The following is a 21,484-nucleotide window of genomic DNA, read 5'->3' on the forward strand; positions in this document are numbered from 1 at the left end:
TCACACAAATGCTTCAATCTGAGAAACTGCCCACAAATGCATCTGTACATACACACTAAAAGCACACACACATTAATATTCTAGCTGCTGAGAAATACAATGGTACGTCTTATCTTTTTTGCTGGGACAATGAACTTACAAAAGCTACATCAGCAGTTTCAGTGAATTGCAATTCGTCTTCAGATATCTCTGCCATATTTATATTTATGCTATTCTGTACCTACAGTGTCTGTAACCGCAAACTTGTTTGCCTTTCACAGAGCGTGTGTCCGACAGCATTTTGATTCTTTTGCTGCATCCGAACCCGTCTCCCTTCAACATTCATTGTAAATGCCTGTTCATGTAAATACAATACACTGCAACCAAAAGCCTTGCAATGCCAGCAGTATTTATACCAAGAGCTGGACAGCAGGAGCTCTGCATTCTTTGGGCAAAAGACAGACTCAAAGTTCATGCACTAAGTGGAAGTATAATGAAACAGACAGCATTCTGCTTCACTGCACTAGAAGGGTGAAAATCTGGCTGTCAATCTACTGCAATAATTTATACAAGGTTATAAAACTGTCGGAAAAAAAAAAAAGAAGAAAAAAAAAAAAAAGAAAAACTCTTACCGTAAGAGTCATATGATTCTCCGCTGATTCCATGGCTGTATTCATAATAATCATCTGAGCTGTGAAAAGAAATGAGAGAGAAATTTAGAAAGGTCTTCTTAAAATATATATGTAAAGTACAGGGTATATATGATTTCTCATATACAGAAATGTAATTAGACATATATTCAGGCCAATCCTATATGAAAATATATGCATACAATTTAAATGCTATTCATTGTAAATTTATTGTAAGTAATGTTGTGTGATTGAAAAAAAAAGAAAGTTGACACTGTATGTGTTTGTATGTGCATTTATATACAGACCGAGGAAACGAAAGTGAGAAAAAGGTGATGAGAGTGCAAGGCACGTGTCTGCTTATTTGACATTGTCTGCTCCCTATTTAAATTGACAAAGCAACATCTCAGCAGCCACATGAAGCAGAGTAACCCATCGGAGAAGCTATTTTCCGAGCAGATTTGCGGTGTGCCTTCCTTTCATTCCTGCGTCTCAGAAGTTTTGCTCCTGGGTCTCTGTTCCCTTTCTGTCTCCAAATTGAGTTTTTTTCCCATAGGCCCTCAGCTGAGCTGTCCAGTGTCAATCACAACTGACTGCTAACCATATCCCGGTTCATTCTCCCATAATTCCACTGGCCTCAGTAAGGATGGCGCCATGAGAAATAGAAGCCTTGCTAGAAAATAAAAAGATGCTCTTCAGTTCTCTCAGCTTCCACCATTCAGGATTCTTCCGATTTTGACCTTTTGTTTCTATTCTATTCTATAGCAACTCCTTCATACTTTGTTTTATATTAGCTTCCTTAATTTCCTCCTGCCATCATTTTCATAATAACTCCTTTCAGTGTTTCCCATTAATGTGGCAACCAGCCATTGCGTAATCTGTCCCACTACAGTTCCATAATGAACAAAAATATTTTTACACTTGTCTAAACAATATAAAAGGTCTCTAACGTTGTGGTTTGTGCTGTTGCCTTGGCGAAGCATCTGTCAATCAAACTAAAATTTAAATAGTGATATGGTGCAGTGCACTTATCAAAATGCAAAAGGTTGGCATTTAATTCATTTAAAATAATTTACTCTGTTGTGCTGCAAAGTTTCAAAGCGAAGCACAGCACTGTGTTCTCGTGAGCAGCTCATTATGTTTTTTGGTCGTGTCACAGAGAATGCAGCAAACTCAATCTCCGCGTGTGTTGTGAGTTTAACATGCATTTGCAATGCAACATGCTCCAGCTTTATTTTTCACAATTCCTCCCTTCTCTCCAATCATACTATCATAACTATTTACTATCATAAATCAATTATCATAACTCATTCTCTTCAATCAGTCACAATACTATAACTCCTCCCCTCATTCCATTCATACCATCAAAACTCCTCCCCTCATTCTAATACTACAACTCCTAAAACTACAACCCCCCCTTCATTCTAATCATTCTATCATAACTCCTCCTCCCATTCATACTACAATAACTCCTCCTCCATTTAATCATACTATCATAACTCCTCCCCTCAGTCCTGTCATGTTATCATAACTCCTGCCAATTCTAATCATATCATCATGACTCCTCCCCTAATTCCAATCATACTATAACTCCGCCACCATTCCAATTATGCCATCATAACGCCTCCTCTTGGATCAACCACAATACTATAACTCCTCTCCATTCCAATCATAAAACTATAGCTCATTCCATTCATACTATCACAACTCCTCCCCTCATTCCAATCATACTATTAAAACTTCTCACTTTCAATCAATCATAATATTATAACTCCTAATCCATTTAATCATTCTATCATAACTCCTCCCCCTCATTCCAATTATACTTTCAAAACACCTCCCCTAATTCAAATCATACTATCTCCTCCCCCATTCTAATTATGCCATCATAATTCTTCAATTCTCCTCTTCTTCAATCAACCACAATATTATATCTCCTCCTCTCCATTCCAATTATGATACTATAACTCCTCACCTCATCCCAATCATTCTATCGAAATTTCTCCCTTCCAATCATTCATAATACCATCATTCCTTCTCCATTTAATTATACTATCCTCACTTTATTCTGATTATAATACTATAACTCCTCCTCTCATTCCAATCATGACTCATTCCCTCATTCACAATAGACACTCACTCACACAAACATCAATCCAGTGTAAGTGGCTGAGAAAAGAGTGTCTTGGTTGTTATGCAGAGAGGAAATCCCATGTCAAAGCTCACGCAGAGGTTCCTATCGGCAGCCTGCTGTTACCGCTAGCTTCACGCTTAAAATGTGTCTGCACACCAGGGAGAAGAAGATAGGATGAGAAAGAGAGAGAGGGTTGTGCTGGGATTGCAGTGTAAAGACCAACAACTACGGGCACTATTCCCACACACGAGCTCAGGAAGCTTGTGAAAGCCGGGAGAAGGCTTTCTATCATATGTGTGATGAAATTCCCCATTTCCACTGCGCATGAAGGTGAAATTGAAGAGACCTAAAGCTTTTGTGTTCAGTAATGCATCAGTCAACTTTACAACCTGCTGCCAGATGCATCTCTCTCCACGTGTTTCACACCATAAAGAACCTCTTCTCCTCAATCTGAACACCAGCTTGGGTTCAAACCTATTTAGACACCTTTAATTTCTTCCCTGACACATCGTCAATATTCCTTCTTCCCTTAATTCAGCTCTCTCCCTCTCCTCCAGCTCTGAGTTTGTTCTGTTCTACTCAATTACCCTGTTCGGCTCGCTCCAGTCGAGGTAGAGCGTTAGCAGAAATGATGATGCATTTAAGTCACACACAGTCCAATTCCCTCCAATTAGCAACACACACGTGTAAACACTGCAAACACGCTGTCGAATGAAATACAATCACCCAGAGGAACATTTCACTCCTCAGAGGAGACTTAATGGAGTTATCAGGTACGCCGTGTTTAATATTAACTTCAAACATCATAAATGCTTTGGAGAAATAAAAAGACACAAATGAGATGAGTGTTAACATGCATTACAAGAGCACAGGGGTGTAAAATAAATGTGGAGAGTAGATCTCTGGCTTTTTGATTACAGGTATCTTGGAAAATCTGAGCACAGTTTGAGACAATGTTGAGATCTGACACCCTAGCGAAGATGGAGATGTACACTCAATGGCTACTTTATTAGGTAAACCCGTTCAACAGCTCATTACCACCAAATATCTGATCAGCCAATCACATGGCAGCAACTCAATGCATTTAGGTATGTAGATTTGGTTCAAACCAAGCATCAGAATGGAGAAGAAAGGGGTGCCAGACGGGCTGGCCTGAGTATTTCAGAGATTGCTGATATACTGAGATTTACACGCAAAACATCCCTAGGGTTTACAGAAAATGGTTGGAAAAGAGAAAACATCTAGTGAACGGCAGTTCTATGGTCGTAATAGCCTTGTTGATGCCAGAGGTCAGAGGATGATGGCCAGACTGCTTCCAGCTGATAGAAAGGCAACAACTCAAACAGTTCTTACAACCAACGTATCTAGAAGAGCATCTCTGAACACTAGGGGTGGCACGATACATGTATTCGTACCGAACCATCACGGTACGGGCATCTCGGTTCGGTGCATGAGGCCTTACAACGAATACAGGCAATTCACCCTCAATCCAGAAGGGGGCGCCCGCAGTAATGCAACGCTGTTTGATAACCGTCAGCAGAAGAACAGCGAATGCCATGAGTTGCGTACTTCAAAACAAATCCCCTAGACAGTGACCATGTGCTGATTTCTGAACGCATCTCTCACATAGACTGACAAGCGAGTATACTTTAAAGGCTTGTGCACTCAACTGTTTGCGAAATTGCGCTTTATGACCACATGTACCCATCTTGTGATGGATACTTCCAGCAAGATAACATACCATCAGGGCCGTACCCACCATTGAGTTCCCCGAGGTCCGGACCTCTGTATTTTTCCAATAACAGAAGTTGTAAAATAATTACCTCATATTAATTATGCTTTGGTGCTCCAAGGATAAAAAGCCAAGATAACAGATCATCTCATCTGAGATGCCTCAGCGGTAGGGGTGTGCGATATATATATCGTTTGCGATAATATCTTAATTGTTGTTTTAACAATGTGCGATTTGACATTATTGAGTATTTTGCAAAAACCATTCAAAACACTCCTAGAGTGCACGGGTGCATTTAGAGTGCGTTCTTTCACTACAGTCTAATAAAATGCATTTAGAATGATCACAAATTCAAGATATGGGGCAGAGAATGTATATTTATACCACTTCATATAGTTAATCAATTTCATATGAGGAGTGCCATTTTTCTCCAAAAATGATTACAAATGTGATATTGATTTTTTACAACAGCTCAATAAACAATAAGTTAATTAAGAGACTTACGTTTTAGACACCATATTGCCTGTTTTTGCTCTATTTCGCCAAAAAAAAAAAAAAATTCAAAACACAGCCACATGTCTCTGAGCAACATGACAGTGTTTCGTTCCTGAATGAATCAACCGTTTGAATGATTTGGTTCAATCGCAATGACTCACTTATTAACATGACTTGCTGCCACCTACTGGCGGTTTTAATTTCACATTTTGACTTTCTCAAAAGTTTTAAATCATTTCAAATATCAATATATCAAAACATTATGTATGCATTTGTAATTGCAGGTTAAATGCATTTATGTCCTGCATTAAACAGTGAGTAAATACATCTAAATGCCACTTCAGATGACTCTTGTGTTGATTTCATTTGCTTGGTAACAGCCCAAATGTCTTATTCTTATTCTAAACTGATTAAATGTAAGAATTTGACTCAAAAGATAATTGACACTTTTAGAAAAAAATGGCTTTATATAAAGGTAAAAATGCCCATAAAATGTAAAAGTCTGTTTAAATTTATTGGAAAAGACTAATTTCTATCAGTGTGAATAAATAAAATTCAAAATAATATTCATGTTTAATCATTTTAGACAACTGTTTTCCTGAAGGCTCCCAGGATAATTATAACTGAGTTTATTAAATTCATAAACAAACAAACTATATCTTCTCTATTTCCAGTTTGTAGCGTGGATCATTCATTGCAACATTTAATCAGATTTTCATGCTTAAGAATCTGTTGATAAATCTTGAAAAATTATTTATGCTACTACTGCCCACTGACTTGGTTTTAGACCTATATTATTATTCAATTTATGAGCCTTAAAACATCTTAAAATGCACACATGTAGGTCAGGAAAATAAAAATTTTCTAGGGGAGTATGCCCTCGAACCTCCATACTAATCTCCATTTTGGGCCCTCAGTATTTATAAAAGCCTGCATACGGCCCTGCATACCATGTCACAAAGCTCAAATAATATGGTTTTTTGAACATGATAATGATTTCACTATTCTCAAATGGCCTCCAGAGTCACCAGATCTCAATCCAGTAGAGCACCTCTGGGATGTGGTGGAATGGGAGATTGGCATCATGGATGAGCAGCTGACAAATCTGCAGCAACTGCGTGACACTATCATGTCAATATGACCAAAATCTCTGAGGAATGTTTCCAGAACCTCATTGAATCTATGTCATGAATAATTAAGGAACTTCTGAATGTAAACGGTCCAGCCTGGTACTAGCAAGGTGTGTTAAGAGTTCTAACCAATTTCTTGTGAAATAAGACACATTATGTACTTCTCTCTCGCACACATAGCCATGCTTAGCCAGCTAAACCCGACACAGTGTAGTGTACTAACACTCAGTGTGGATCTGATGTTCTCCAAACAGATTATATAACAGATTGGCTTGTTTAAACATCAGGCGTCAAGTTTTCACTATGCAGTACAGAAACACTTCAGTCTCTCAGTGATCGCTTATATCTGAGAATCGCTGTTGAGTAACTCTGTCACACAGATCTGAAAACCATGACGTACCGGACAGGTGTTTGCTGGAGTTTTACTACAGGTAAACATAAAATTACAACACTACTCTGCAGGAAAATCTACTCCAATTTGGTGGCTCAGCTGGTGGGGTCGACAGTACAAATGCTTTGATTTTGCTTTTTTTTTTTTTTAATCAACACAACATTTTCACTACAAATTAATTCTCGACATAACAACTGAAGTGAAAAATGTGTCATGGAATATGCTTTATTATTTTTATTATTATTTTTTTTTTAAATTAATTTAGCTTTTCTGACTGCAGCACTGGACTTGAAATGAACAAAATATGATGATTATGTTTATGATGATTATGCTTATGCATGATCTGAAAATGATTCAAATAAAAGCAAGAACATTTGACCATCTGTACAAAGAATAACATGATCAATGGCACTAACTTCCTAATTAGATTTTTAGTGAGCAAGAAATAGTGCAGAATAGTAAAAACTGTATTGAAATTTTACTTAATTCTTTGTTTTAAATAAATAAATAATATTTTTAAAATATTTACAACAAATGTATAAGTCTATTTCCATGCAAATAAAAAATAGAATAAGTTCAAATGATGTAATAAAAACATCACATGATAAGCACATCCCAAATGTTTGATGAAGTGAGTGTTTCCTGAGGACAGGCCCTCATTGACTTGACATTCACAAGAGGGCCTTGCTCTCTCTCTCTCTCTCTCTCTCTCTCTCTTGTGTGGTTAAACAGATGGTGGGGTTAAATCTGAATGATGTACTACATGTCCCAGGTGATCTCTGTGTTTCCTCCTTCTCTCGTCTTGTTTTCACAGCTGGTAAATCAGCAGTGGGGCGTCTGTGAAGAGTCTCGCTGGTCTAATCTACTGTGAGAGGCTTATCACTAATCACTAATTACTGCCTCATTCTCTCGCGCCTGCTCTCACTCAAAGACAAAGAGTTCAGAAGAGGTTTAGAGGGCAAAAAGGTGAATAAACATCACACAACGCTAATTTTGTTTTCTATACATGGGTCACAAAGTTTCCTTAAAGGAATAGTTCAGCCCAAAATTGAAATAGGACGCTACTTTAAGTGAACACGCATGTAGAGCATGCATGTTTTACAATGGTTGACCATTAAGGTTGTTCATTCAAGACGAGACTGAAATAAAATCAATTTTTACATGCTAAAAATGGACACAGCAGAAAACCACAGGCCTTTGTCCTCTATTGAGCATTCTGCACAAATTCAAAGCTGAATTTCCAGGGCATTCAATGTATATTTATTATGTCTAGCATGTTTTGTACACACCATATGCCATGTGCCAAGAATTATGTGTGTCCCTTTTTTATGGTCTCCTTATATGAAAGGCAAAATGCAATTTTCTAGACCCAAATATAAGCATAACATCCTGTTGGTCATAAATTACTGTATGTCGCTGTCTATTCAAACAAGCTGCGGGCCAAATCATGGTCTGTAAATGCTTGTGACTTTGCAACAGACACGGAAGAGATTTCACTGTGTTCTTTTCAAAGATGTAAATGAATCTAATTTTAGGTTGTGACAGTCTTCTTGTCTCACTAACAGAACTGAACAGAACCAAAGGTCCACAGAGACAGAAAACAGAGACGAGAACGAAGACACCAACTCTCTAAAATAGAGCAGAAACAAGTTAAAAATATCAGCGCGTCTGTCTGAGGAAGCTCAGAGAAAGTGGGACAGAGGACAGAACTGGCGAGTAAAAGAAGAGAGAGGAAGACAGGTGTAGAGGAGAGAGAAAGCCGCCAAAGTCTGATGCTTTGAACAGAGAAGTGATCAATCGTGATAATCGCAACCTGCAGAGCTGAACTCTGTAATGTTCTTCTTCATCAGGTGTGCAACAGCTTATTTCTGTATTTATTGGATCAAAAGAACTGGAAAAACAAAGCAACAGAGTCAAGATCTAGATTTCCAGATTGAGTTAAATGAGCATGTTCAAAATTTTTCAAAAACATTCATCAAAAATTGAAAGTCATGCTGTGTCTAATGGGGTGTGTCTTAAAATTCAGCTGAAAGTTCATTGGTTGCTTTAGAGACGATTGTAAAATATGTGATAAGAAATTATAATGTGATTGAAAACTACACTCTAAAAAATGCTGGGTTAAATACAACCCAGTGCTGGGTAAATATTGGACAGAACACATGCTGGGTTGTTTTCAACCAACAGTTGGGTTAAATGTTTAACCCGACCTTCTGGGCAGCAACCCAACTGCTGGGTCTAAACAACCCAATCACTGGGTTTGTCTATATTTTTTATTTATATGGGTTGTATTCAACCCAGCATTTTTTAGAGTGTACAAGATCCAAACCAGAACCATAACGAACCATAATAATGCTAGAACTCTACCAGATCCAAAACATAACATAATGACCCACATAGATCCACAATAATGCTCAGATCCTACCAGATCCAAAACAAAACCCCAAACACACAAATATCCAACGCTAGAACTCTACCAGATCCAAACCAGAACCATAAAGAATCCTACCAGATCCAAACCAAAACCATAAAAAAACCTACCAGATCCAAACCAGAACCATAGTAATGATAGAACTCTACCAGATTCAAACCAGAACCATAATGACCCACACAGGTCCACAACAATGCTCAAATCCTACCAGGTCCAAACCAGAAGCATAACGACCCACACAGATCCACAATATGCTCAAATGCTTCCAGATCCAATCTTAAACCATCAAGAACTTACAAAGACCCACAATAATGCTAGAACCCTACTAGATCCAAACCAGAACCATAAAGAACCATAATAACGCTGGAATCCTACAAGATCCAAACCAAAACTATAAAAGAACCCACACAGATCCACAATAATGCTCAAATCCTACCAGATCCAAAAAAAACAAACACACGAAGATTCAACATTAGAATCCTACCAGATCCAAACCAGAACCATAACGAACCATAATAATGCTAGAACTCTACCAGATCCAAAACATAACATAATGACCCACATAGATCCACAATAATGCTCAGATCCTACCAGATCCAAAACAAAACCCCAAACACACAAATATCCAACGTTAGAACTCTACCAGATCCAAACCAGAACCATAAAGTACCATAATAATGCTAGAACCTTACCAGATCCAAAGCAGAACCATAATGACCACCAGCACAGATCCACAATAATGCTCAAATCCCACCAGATCCAAACAAAAACCATAAAGAACCCACAAAGATCCATAACAATGCTAGAACCCTACAACATCCAAACCAGAACCCTGACAGATATACATAAAATTTCACATTAATTCATTCCATCATGTTATCAAAAGATAGATACAGTATCAGAAAAACACAGTCAAATACAAACTAGAAGCTTGCAATTTCACCTTTAAAAACAAACTGTGAATGAACAATTTTTCAATAGAGATCTGAAAATAAAAACTGCATTATCACTGATAGACAAAACTTTTCAAGTTCTCAAACTTACAAAAGGGTAAATAAAAACACTTCTATTGGCTAGAAGGCACAATTATAGGCCTGTGCTAATAATCTTAAAGCAGTCCAATACTTCCCTAGCTGCTATTACTACAGAAAGAATTAAATAAAAGAAGTTTGCAAACATCAATTATTCAATTCAGTTTATTTGTACAGCACAAACTGTTCCAAAGCAGCTTACAAAGAACAGTGGCTTTACAAAGCCCTCAGAGATCAAGCCAAAGGCGACAGTGGCAAGGAAAAACTCCCAATCAATCAATCTCCTAAGAGGGAATTTCTAATCAGTCGCCGCTATAATTGCTCTGTTCCCCTCTAAATCTAAACTCTCAGAATCGAGTCTCCTGAAGCAGTGCTAACCTTTGAAAAGCAGCAGTCTCAGAACTCACCGCACTGACATTTTCCGAAACAAACCGCTCTGCAGAGGCCTATAGCCGCTCTGACATTCTCTCTGTGTGTGTGTGTGTGGGCCATATGGTGCTCTATAGCACTCTGAAGAAGGTGGCGAGCAGTTTAAATGCTGTCAGACACACTCCTGCACCCCTGAGCACTTCCACAGGGAGCGCGACCGCACACGTGTGGAGTATCTGGACCGCAACACGAGAAGGTGACACACCTGGGAGAATCACACAGCGAAGGCTTTTTTATGAAAAGTCATAACTTTTGACCTCTGACACTTTCAATGCTCCTGTGAGACAAAACCTGTCACCTCGGTGAACATTTCACCTCTGCACTCTCCCCTTCCATTCACACAGGTAACACGGCCTATTTCTAGCATAAATGCCATGATAACCGACATATCTGACAAATTTCATGTCATGACACTTTTAAAAAACTGTTTTTTTTTTTTTTTTGCATTTATACTCTGCAGACTATGGAAGCCCGTTTCCGCCATTGAATAAAAAATATAAAAAAATATTATTATTGCGACTTTTTATCTCGCAATACTGAGTGTTTTTCTTGCAGTTGCGAGCACATATCTCACAATTCTGACTTTTCTTTAACAATTATGAATTTATATCTTGCAATTCTGACTTTATATCTCACAATTCTGAGAAAAAAAGGCAGAATTGTGAGTTTATATCTCGCAATTCTGACTTTATATCTTGCAATTCTCACTTTGTAACTCGCAATTGCGAATTTATATCTCACAATTCTGTGAAAAAAAGTCCGAATTGTGAGATAAAAAGTCGCAATAACCTTTTTTTATTTTTTATTTAGTGGCGGAAACGGGCTTCCATACAGTTCTGTTCATAATGTATATTAAAAAATAAAATAAATAAAATAACATGACAGTTTCAACGTGGCTTATTGGAACACTAGTGTGCAAACATTTTTTCCTACCACATGACAAGCTAATAACATGGTTGACAGCATTAAAAGGTAGCCTATAATTGCTGCTTTTTGCAGTGCAATTTTTATTTATTTATTTTTTGTGATGAAAATAACAGTACGTTTTCATCAGTTATTTTACCTATGGATCGATGCATTTCTTACAGATTTCTGCTCATTCAAGCTCGGATACAGATGAAGTAGAGTAAGATTACATTTGTTTGAATGCATTATTGCGAGAGCGATTGCATGTGAATAAGTGTTGTAGTAGATGTTTAAACCATGCTTTCAGCTCAAAATATTCAGTATCTAGAAGGAACAAACAAATTCCTTGAGAACTATTATAACTTCCCACTCATGTCTGGTTCAAGTTCTGTCTATAGCTCAAATAGTACTCTATAAGGTACATATTGAAGTTAAATACCAAAAGTTAAAGGGTTAAAGGGAAGCTTTTACGGGTTTGGAATGACATGGGGCGGAGTAACCCTTTAAGCGTTTATTCAATTGACTACTTCTAAACACCAGCAATAATAGTAATGTTGCGTCAACCAGCAACATCAATGATTTATTATACCAGGAGTAAGTCAATAAGAACAATTCTTGTTCACAAAGTTAAAGGACACACAACTGTTTGCATTACAATATGAAAACCTACAGCTGAAACTGAAACTAAACAGTATGGTGTTGACATCATTTGTTACAAGTGACTAGCATTGCATTCCAGCCATTCATGCATCCTTACAGATTCAAACCCATGACCTTGGCGTTGCTAGCATCATGCTCATTGGCATAACATCACGGTAATTTTAATCTAAAAAGCAGAAGTGAGACTCATCACATGCTTCCTACTGCAAGTAGTAGTTATCCGATACTTTTTTTGATGCCAGTTATCAAAATGTCTCCATAAGTACATTGAATATGATTCATGGAAGCATGTGGACCGCTGAAAGTCATTGTCAAGTGAGACTAAAAGATGCAGGAACATTATTCAGCCTCCAGTACGTTATTATAGATCGTTATATAAACCTAAAGAATATATAAAATTCATAGCCTTCATGCACTCACTGGGACTGATCTTAAGTGAGTAGGTTCCAAATACTGATCTGAGACAAGGCCTGCTGTGTCTTTAATATAGTTTTATTTAAGAAAACACAGGGTAAACCACCTCTGGATCACCACATATTCTATGATTAAAAGAAAAGCTGGTTTACATATCCCTGGATTACATATTACAGGATCAAAGAGGCTTCAGGACGAGGTATGAGGAAATCTACCAGAGCTCAGTTACACACAGACAATGTTTTATGAATCAAAGAACATAGAAACCTGCTGTATAATGAAGTATATGTAGGCTCCCCAGAAGACTCCTCATTAAATAATAAAAGTGAATCAGTTTAAGTGTCGTTTGAGCTCCTAAAACAGTGTTTGACTTCAGGAAGAAGCTGTTGACTGACATGGAAACAACAGTACTAGTCAGAGTGTGATGAAGCACACCTGATGATTACTGTGACATTTTATCACTATCAGAAATCTAGCATCATGTTCATCATATTTTTTGAATATGAATATTACTTGCAGTAATATTTAAATCCTTATAATGTTAGTATTTAAAAAAAATGAATGAATAATATATATTTAATGAAACTTAAGTCATTTTCGATAAAACTGATTAAAAACAACTGATAAAATCTTTAAATTAAATGTATTATCTAGAATATCACTATTATGAAATCTATCTATCTATCTATCTATCTATCTATCTATCTATCTATCTATCTATCTATCTATCTATCTATCTATCCATCCATCCAGCCATCATCATTAAAAAAATGTATAATATATTTTAATGCAATTTAAGTTGCCTTCAGTAAACCAACTTGATGCAACATGCATATTTATAAATTGAAATAAAAAATAATTAAATTAAAGAATGAAGAAAAAAATATTTTAAAAGCATATTACAACTTTATATAAAAATTAATATCCAGAATATAACTATTAGAAAATCCTACTTCAACATTGTCCAGCTAAGTATTGTAATACATGCACCAATAAATGTGAAAACAAAAAAATAAACAATTAAGTATTTATATCAAAACAGATCACTTTATATTTATATATCAAAACAAATATGTTAGTTGTCCAACTTGAGACACAAATTATGTTCTATTCTACGGCATTCTAATAATCTGTTTTAGAAAACAAGAACATATGTCTTATGTCAACGCCCGCTAATTATGAGTCAAACTGTTCTTCACAAGACTGAGGTGTTTATAAGGTCTTCACTGGTACACAGTGTTAACTGACTCTGACATACAATACTAAATGTCTCCTTGCAAAGAAAAAAGCCAGATAAAAGAGTGATTCATTAGCGAGACGGACACTTCTCTCTTTTGGACTTTCAGAGCTGCCCCCTACATTAGCCTGAACGATTTCCAATGCAGCAAAGCTCCAAGTCCAGCTCTGTGAAGACCAACACAAATTCTTTGGTTCGATACAGAGAGGTGAGCACTGACCTACATTGTGAATAAACTCTCTTGTTCATGTATAACTTCACATGTGCTGTGAGAGATGCCCTTTACACGGACAGAAGACTCAGATGGCTCAGCCTCCACAAAACACACACACACACACACACACACACACTTACTTTGGTGCCTGATTATTGTAGTTGTTATCATATGAGTCATATCCCTGGTCATCGTAGGCTGTTCCATATCCATCATCATATTCCTATGGGAAACAAAACATATATTGTAAATACATATACATAACTCTTTTAAAATGACACAAAGTTTTATGAACCCATTTTTTAAAACATATTGACTGTCAAAGATTCAATGCTTGATTTATTCCTGAATTAATCAAAAAAAAAAAAAATAATCAGCTAAATTAATGATTCAAAGGTTCACTTATATTATTCAATGTTTCTGAATGAATCAGTGTTTTGAACAAATCAGTTGATTGAACGATTCAAAGATTCACTCATGAAGAGTCAGTGTTTTGAATTAATCATTTGACTTAATTATTCATAGACTTACTCATAAAGACAGCCACTTTTTAGTTACTGGATGAATCAGGACAAACCAGTTGAGTGAATGATTAAGTGACTTGCTCAGAAAGAGTTTTTGTTTTAAACAAATCAGATGATTGAAAGACTCAAAGACTCATGAAGACAGCAACTTGTTTAATTACTGGATGAATCAATGTTCTGGACAAATTGATTGCATGAAAGATTGAATGACTCACTCAAAAAGAGAATCACTTGTTTTTCTCATGAATGAACTACTGTTTTGAGCAAATCAGTTAATCGAAAGATGATTCAAATGATTCACTTATTTAGTTACTGGAGGAATCAGTGTTTTGGATGATTTTTATGTTTTTTTATAGATTCAAAAACTCACTCATAAAGATAGTAACTTGTTTTGTTCGTGAATGAATCAGTGTTTTGAACAAATCAGGTGAATGAATGATTCAAAAACTTGCTTAAAGACAGCAGAGTAAATAGTTTCATAATAGTTTTCAATAATGGATTCAGTGTTTTGAACAAATCAGCTGACTGAATGATTTAAAGTCTCACTCATAAAGAAAGTCCCTTGATACGTTACTCGATAAATCAGTGTTTTGAAGAAATCAGTTGAATGAATGATTCAATTACTCACTCAGAAAGACAGTCACTTGTGCTCCTGGCGCAACAATGCCTTTGGTAGAAAGATATATCTTTATTTTCATTGCACAGAAAGAATGAGATAAAATAACATTCTTTCTGTTCAATGAAAATAAACATTTTGAATCCATAGCTATCTAGTTTCAGTTCAGAAAATCGGTCTGGGGAGAGAGCTTTGTACTATAAACTTTAAAGTATGTCTACATAATGCATGAAATTATTATTTCAAAAGAGCAAGAAAAAAACCTGTTTTGCTTGATATGAAAGGAGTTAAAAGCATGTATAATGCAGGAGTCTGGAGTGATGGACAGTCTCCACAGGACATACTGCATTTCATCAGGGTCAAGAGATCTGCTCTAATGATGAAGCATTTCGAGTCGTCCTGAATCCACACACACTCCCTCACACACTCCCAAACTCTGCTTAGAGGTTAATCTACTCTGCTGAACCCTGGCCGACATTAATACTCCATATATCTAGAGCAGAAATAGCAGAGCGCCGTGCATGAAAACTGAAAAGCAGCTCTTCACTTAAATGAAAGGTTGTGAAAGTGCTTCATTAAGTCGAAGGCTGATCTGATTTTGACACTGTAATTAACATTGCATAATAACCCTTTAAGAGTGGATAATGAAACTTCATGGGAGTTAATATCTAATGTAGCTATTATTGTGACATATCACAGATTGCTTTATGACATGCTTGGCTTTGTGGCCTGTCGCCTCGTAAAGCCCAGTGATATGTTTATGAAGACTCACGTATGAAATGTCAGAAAATCAGAGGTCAGAAAATCAAGCTGGAACTTTTTAGAAATGGATTTATGTAGGCCAACATGGACTTTGCATTGCTTTTTTCACATTTTTTGTGCTGATTGTTGGGGAAAACTTGCTGCATTTATTTACATATGGTAAAATGTGCTCAACAGAGATGATCATTAGTATTTAATTAAACGATCATACATAATTAAGCTTAATGGAAAGGTCATGTAAATGCCTTAAACAGTGTTGCTGTATCAGACTGGGGTAATAAACAATTAGAAATCAACATGAAATTAAACTTGACCCTATTTACTGTCTTAATACACTACTGTTCTTACGTCTAAGGGCAGTCTTGGCCTAATGGTTAGTCGGACTCGTAACCCAAAGGTTGCGAGTCTGAGTCTCAGGTCCGGCAGGGATTGTAGGTGGGGGAGTGAATGTACAGCACTCTCTTCCACCTTCAATACCATGACTGAGGTGCCCCTACGAACCCCCTACAGCTCCCCGGGCATCGCAGCATAAATGGCTGCCCACTGCTCCAGGTGTGTGTTCACGGTGTGTATGTGTTCACTGCTGTGTGTGTGCACTTTGGATGGGTTAAATTCTGAGTATGGGTAACCATACTTGGCCATGTCACATCACTTTCACTTTCATTTTAAAAAGTTTGGGGTTGTTTTTACATGTTTTCGAAATAAGTCTCTTTCAAGGCTGCATTTATTTGATTAAAAATACAGTAAAAACAGTAATATTGTGAAATATTATTCCAATTTAAAATAACGGTTTTCTGTTTGAGTATATTTTGAAATGTAATTTATTCCTGTGATGCAAAGCTGAATTTTCTGCATAATTTCTCCAGTCTTCAGTGTCACATGATCCTCCAGAAATCATTCTAATATGCTGATTTGCTGCTCAAGAAACATTTCTTATTATTATCAATGTTGAAAACAGTTGTGCTGCTTAATGTTTTTTGTGAAAACCATGATATATTTTTCCAGGATTCTTTGATGAATACAAAGTTCAAAAGAACAGTTTCTTTTTTTTTTTTCCATAACACTATGAATATTTTATTGCGTTTAATTTGAGCGTCATGTTTCATTCCAAATTGTCACATTACACAGTACAAATGTTGACTTCAAGCAAAACTAAACACACCTACGCTGTCAAATGATCTCAAATATTCTCACAGAAGTCAAACATCAAAGCCTAGTTCTCCTACTAATTTAGGATAAACGTCCTCTACTAAAAGGCTCCGACCCCTCGTGACTGCTCCAACATATCCAGCTCAGTTCCAAATCCATCTGCCCTCAATTCACATTCGTAAAATCCTCCTCAACTATGAAAACAAAGACGGAAAACCCTCTCATCACACACCCCGCAGTCTTAGAGCGGCATTACTGTCCGATCAGAGGCACGCCGCTGCCAAAGCACTCTATTCACTGTTTCATCTTTAATCCACAAGCAAAGTGACATTTCAACTGAGTTCTATAATGAAGTTTACTTGAAAAAAAAAAAAGAGAAACAGACAAAGAGAGAAGTCTTGCTGCTGATGCTGTTAATGTTGGTAAAAAAAAAAGAAAGAAGAAATGAATAAAACGGAAAGATTTATTTAGGCACACACTTTCTAATCGAATGCAGTGTATAATGCATTTTCATACAACTTTTGTACAGCTTAGTTAAATGTATGTGCATTTCCTGGGAATTAAAGCCATGACCCTGTCGTTGCAAGCACTATGCAACATCACCATGCAACATTGCACACATAATTCTTTTTTGTGCCATAAAATGAAAACCAAAATGTTTTGGTTTTGGCAATTCGGTAGCTAATTCACATGAATTTATAATGATCATACACTTCAGTGATGGTTATGTTTAGGGCTGGACATTCATGTGTTTTTTTACATTTGTTTTTTTTTTTTTACATTTTTCCATAAGATCAGGAAAATTCATGAAATCGCAGTTTGATAAATCCTACTCCAAAGTACTACTGAAAATAATTATTTCCATATTTCTGTAAAGTTACTAGATTTTGATTGCAGTAAAATGTTTTGAAGAAAAACTTTATATACATACAGGTGCATCGCAATAAATTAGAATGTCGTGGAAAAGTTCATTTATTTCAGTAATTCAACTCAAATTGTGAAACTCGTGTATTAAATAAATTCAGTGCACACAGACTGAAGTAGTTTAAGTCTTTGGTTCTTTTAATTGTGATGATCTTGGCTCACATTTAACAAAAACCCACCAATTCACTATCTCAACAAATTAGAATACTTCATAAGACCAATAAAAAAAACATTTTTAGTGAATTGTTTGAAAGTATGTTAATTTACTGTATATGCACTCAATACTTGGTAGGGGCTCCTTTTGCTTTAATTACTGCCTCAATTCGGCGTGGCATGGAGGTGATCAGTTTGTGGCACTGCTGAGATGGTATGGAAGCCCAGGTTTCTTTGACAGTGGCCTTCAGCTCATCTGCATTTTTTGGTCTCTTGTTTCTAATTTTCCTCTTGACAATACCCCATAGATTCTCTATGGGGTTCAGGTCTGGTGAGTTTGCTGGCCAGTCAAGCACACCAACACCATGGTCATTTAACCAACTTTTGGTGCTTTTGGCAGTGTGGAAAATGAAATCAGCATCTTTAAAAAGCTGGTCAGCAGAAGGAAGCATGAAGTGCTCCAAAATTTCTTGGTAAACGGGTGCAGTGACTTTGGTTTTCAAAAAACACAATGGACCAACACCAGCAGATGACATTGCACCCCAAATCATCACAGACTGTGGAAACTTAACACTGGACTTCAAACAATTTGGGCTATGAGCTTCACCCTTCCTCCAGACTCTAGGACCTTGGTTTCCAAATGAAATACAAAACTTGCTATCATCTGAAAAGAGGACTTTGGACCACTGGGCAACAGTCCAGTTCTTCTTCTCCTTAGCCCAGGTAAGACGCCTCCGACGTTGTCTGTGGTTCAGGAGTGGCTTAACAAGAGGAATACGACAACTGTAGCCAAATTCCTTGACACGTCTGTGTGTGGTGGCTCTTGATGCCTTGACCCCAGCCTCAGTCCATTCCTTGTGAAGTTCACCCAAATTCTTGAATGGATTTTGCTTGACAATCCTCATAAGGCTGCGGTTCTCTCGGTTAGTTGCGCATCTTTTTCTTCCACACTTTTTCCTTCCACTCAACTTTCTGTTAACATGCTTGGACACAGCACTCTGTGAACAGCCAGCTTCTTTGGCAATGAATGTTTGTGGCTTACCCTCCTTGTGAAGGGTGTCAATGATTGTCTTCTGGACAACTGTCAGATCAGCAGTCTTCCCCATGATTGTGTAGCCTAGTGAACCAAACTGAGAGACCATTTTGAAGGCTCAGGAAACCTTTGCAGGTGTTTTGAGTTGATTAGCCGATTGGCATGTCACCATATTCTAATTTGTTGAGATAGTGAATTGGTGGGTTTTTGTTAAATGTGAGCCAAAATCATCACAATTAAAAGAACCAAAGACTTAAACTACTTCAGTCTGTGTGCATTGAATTTATTTAATACAAGAGTTTCACAATTTGAGTTGAATTACTAAAATAAATGAATTTTTCCACGATATTCTAATTTATTGAGATGCACCTGTATATAAAAAAAAAAAACATTTAAAAATGAATTGACATGGAGGCGCTCGCATAATCACTGGTATTTTTTACCTGATAACAGCAGAACCAACTTAAAATACACCATCATTTTTGCTCATGCAGATAAGAGTAAGACATCATTCGAGACTTCTACTTTTATTTGTGCATGCTCACAATATCAACAAAATGTTGTGCTTTTGTAAAACAAAGAAAACAAACAGGGTGCACTTTCTGCCATCTCAGTCTCTGTGAACTTCTTGCTGAAACGTGTCACAAAAATGAACCGAAACTCAGGGAATACTTGATTCACAGACATAAGAAATATAAAAATACAAAAGTCTATAAAACCTTGAAATGTTTACTTTTAAGCAAACCAATTCAAATAAAAACAAATGTATATACTATATATATATATATATATATATATATATATATATATATATATATATATATATATTGAGGTAACTAAATAAATATAAACAATCAAATATAATAAAATAAAATACAAGAAAAATATAAATAAATAAATATAAACTTGCAAGTAGTCAACTAATGGCTTAAATTAATGACTACTGACAACTATTTGACTAGAAAATTAAGAAAATTCAAATTAAGAAACAAATATTTAAGGTACATTGTCTGATAACAATTCACAATATCTGAATTCTAAATAATAATAAAAAATAGTAATAATGCTAATATATAGGTATGTGTGTGTGTGTGTTTGTGTAAATTTTCTTCAGAAAATGTGAGTGGTGCTTGCTGCTGAAAGACTGTGTGGTTGCTAGGCAGTTGCTAAGGTGTTCTGAGTCATTTCTAGGCACTTTCTACGGTGTTCTGGGTTGAAGATGTGAAGGTGCAGGTTCAAATTCATCCCGTGTAATGTTCTGATCTCACCACCCTTCTCCTTCTACCAATAATTTATTGTCTATCAATAAAAAATGGCCTCAGCCCACAAAATCAAATTAGGCCAAAAAGGAAACTGAAATGAATTTGAAGAAAAGATACAAGAACTGATCCCCCCGGAAAACCTGAAGCTCCACAATGCTTCAAAGGGGATTTCAGTGCCTCTCCAGTATAGGTCACCTCAGATCTGGAGTCTCAACCACTGCACTGTGCTGGTTACAGCTCAGATATTTGATGAGAAGCCAAACAGCTGAATTACCTTCCATATCCAAAAGGAAATAAGTTTAAATCAAAGCAAAATGAAGGCTTACAGCATTTGAACCTTTAAATAAAAACACTCAACGGTGAGCAACTCATTTTCCTTCCAAGCTGAAACAGGACCAGACTCACTCGGCTATTTATAACCGGAGATATTTCCATTGTGCCGTCTCGGCTGACAGTGATCTCTATCTGCAGCACTATGAATATATCATAAGGTAAAAACCTCTCGTATTCTGAAGAGCCCAACTCCGTTACCTTGGCAGATTAGTTATGAACGGCTTTATGCACTGATCAAATAAATTAGTCTGGTTGAAAGTGAAAACAAAACCAGGTCGTGTGTGAGAGAGAAAATGAGACTTTCTTGAAGAAGGAAAACTCGTTTCCAGGCTGCTGCTGTAAAGCAGTTGAAAGCCGCTGACAGCCGCTGTGCCATTTTGATCAGCTCAGGTTTGATCAAGTCTGTCAGCTTTTGCACAAGACGCTGAAATTAGACATGTACACATCACACGCCAAGCGGGGAGAAAATGAAATCTCTGTTCGCATGGCACGTCAAATCTTTTCAAGTTTGGTTTTACTTACAACGTCTGGGCTTTGTATGGAAGAGAAAACAGATCTCTGCAGTTGCAGTCGCTCCGGGATGAGAGACTGCTGGTGGTTTGTTTGGTAAACTTCTCGCTAAGCTTAAGCTGTCGTTAGTGAGCGACGAGCATCTCGGTTACAGATGGATCAAACTCATTTAAACATGCCGCATGTGAAGCGGAAACTCTTTCAGGTTTGGGGTTCATTAGACAAGGAGAAAATTCTCCACAATGTCATGCACAGTGAAGAACAGAGGAGTTCTCTTTTGTTACCCTTTAAACAAGCATAAAAGGAACATGAAAGCTCGCTATAGAGTTCACTATCAGTTCACGCAGTAAGCTCATTATTAATTCTAGGGAAATTACTAAGAAAAAAAAATTGTTGGATTAACCTGGAA

At 36.8% G+C, this 21,484-nt stretch overlaps 1 protein-coding gene across 4 annotated transcripts in view; it reads right to left on the bottom strand.

Annotated features, from left to right (window-relative positions):
- The window catches only part of khdrbs3 (KH domain containing, RNA binding, signal transduction associated 3), a 137,776-nt gene that overhangs the window by 11,911 nt on the left and 104,381 nt on the right, over positions 1-21,484 (bottom strand). For all 4 annotated transcript variants that reach the window (XR_009267448.1, XM_058754725.1, XM_058754727.1 and 1 more), the window contains 2 exons: positions 13,950-14,032; positions 612-670 (listed from right to left, as the gene is read on the bottom strand). Coding sequence is in view for 3 of the 4 variants with exons in the window: in XM_058754725.1 (XP_058610708.1) it covers positions 612-670; positions 13,950-14,032 (142 nt within the window). In the remaining variant the exon portion in view is untranslated. The remainder of the gene's footprint in view (positions 1-611; positions 671-13,949; positions 14,033-21,484) is intronic.

This window comes from Onychostoma macrolepis, chromosome 19 (genome assembly GCF_012432095.1).
Source record: "Onychostoma macrolepis isolate SWU-2019 chromosome 19, ASM1243209v1, whole genome shotgun sequence".
Classification (NCBI taxonomy): domain Eukaryota; kingdom Metazoa; phylum Chordata; class Actinopteri; order Cypriniformes; family Cyprinidae; genus Onychostoma; species Onychostoma macrolepis.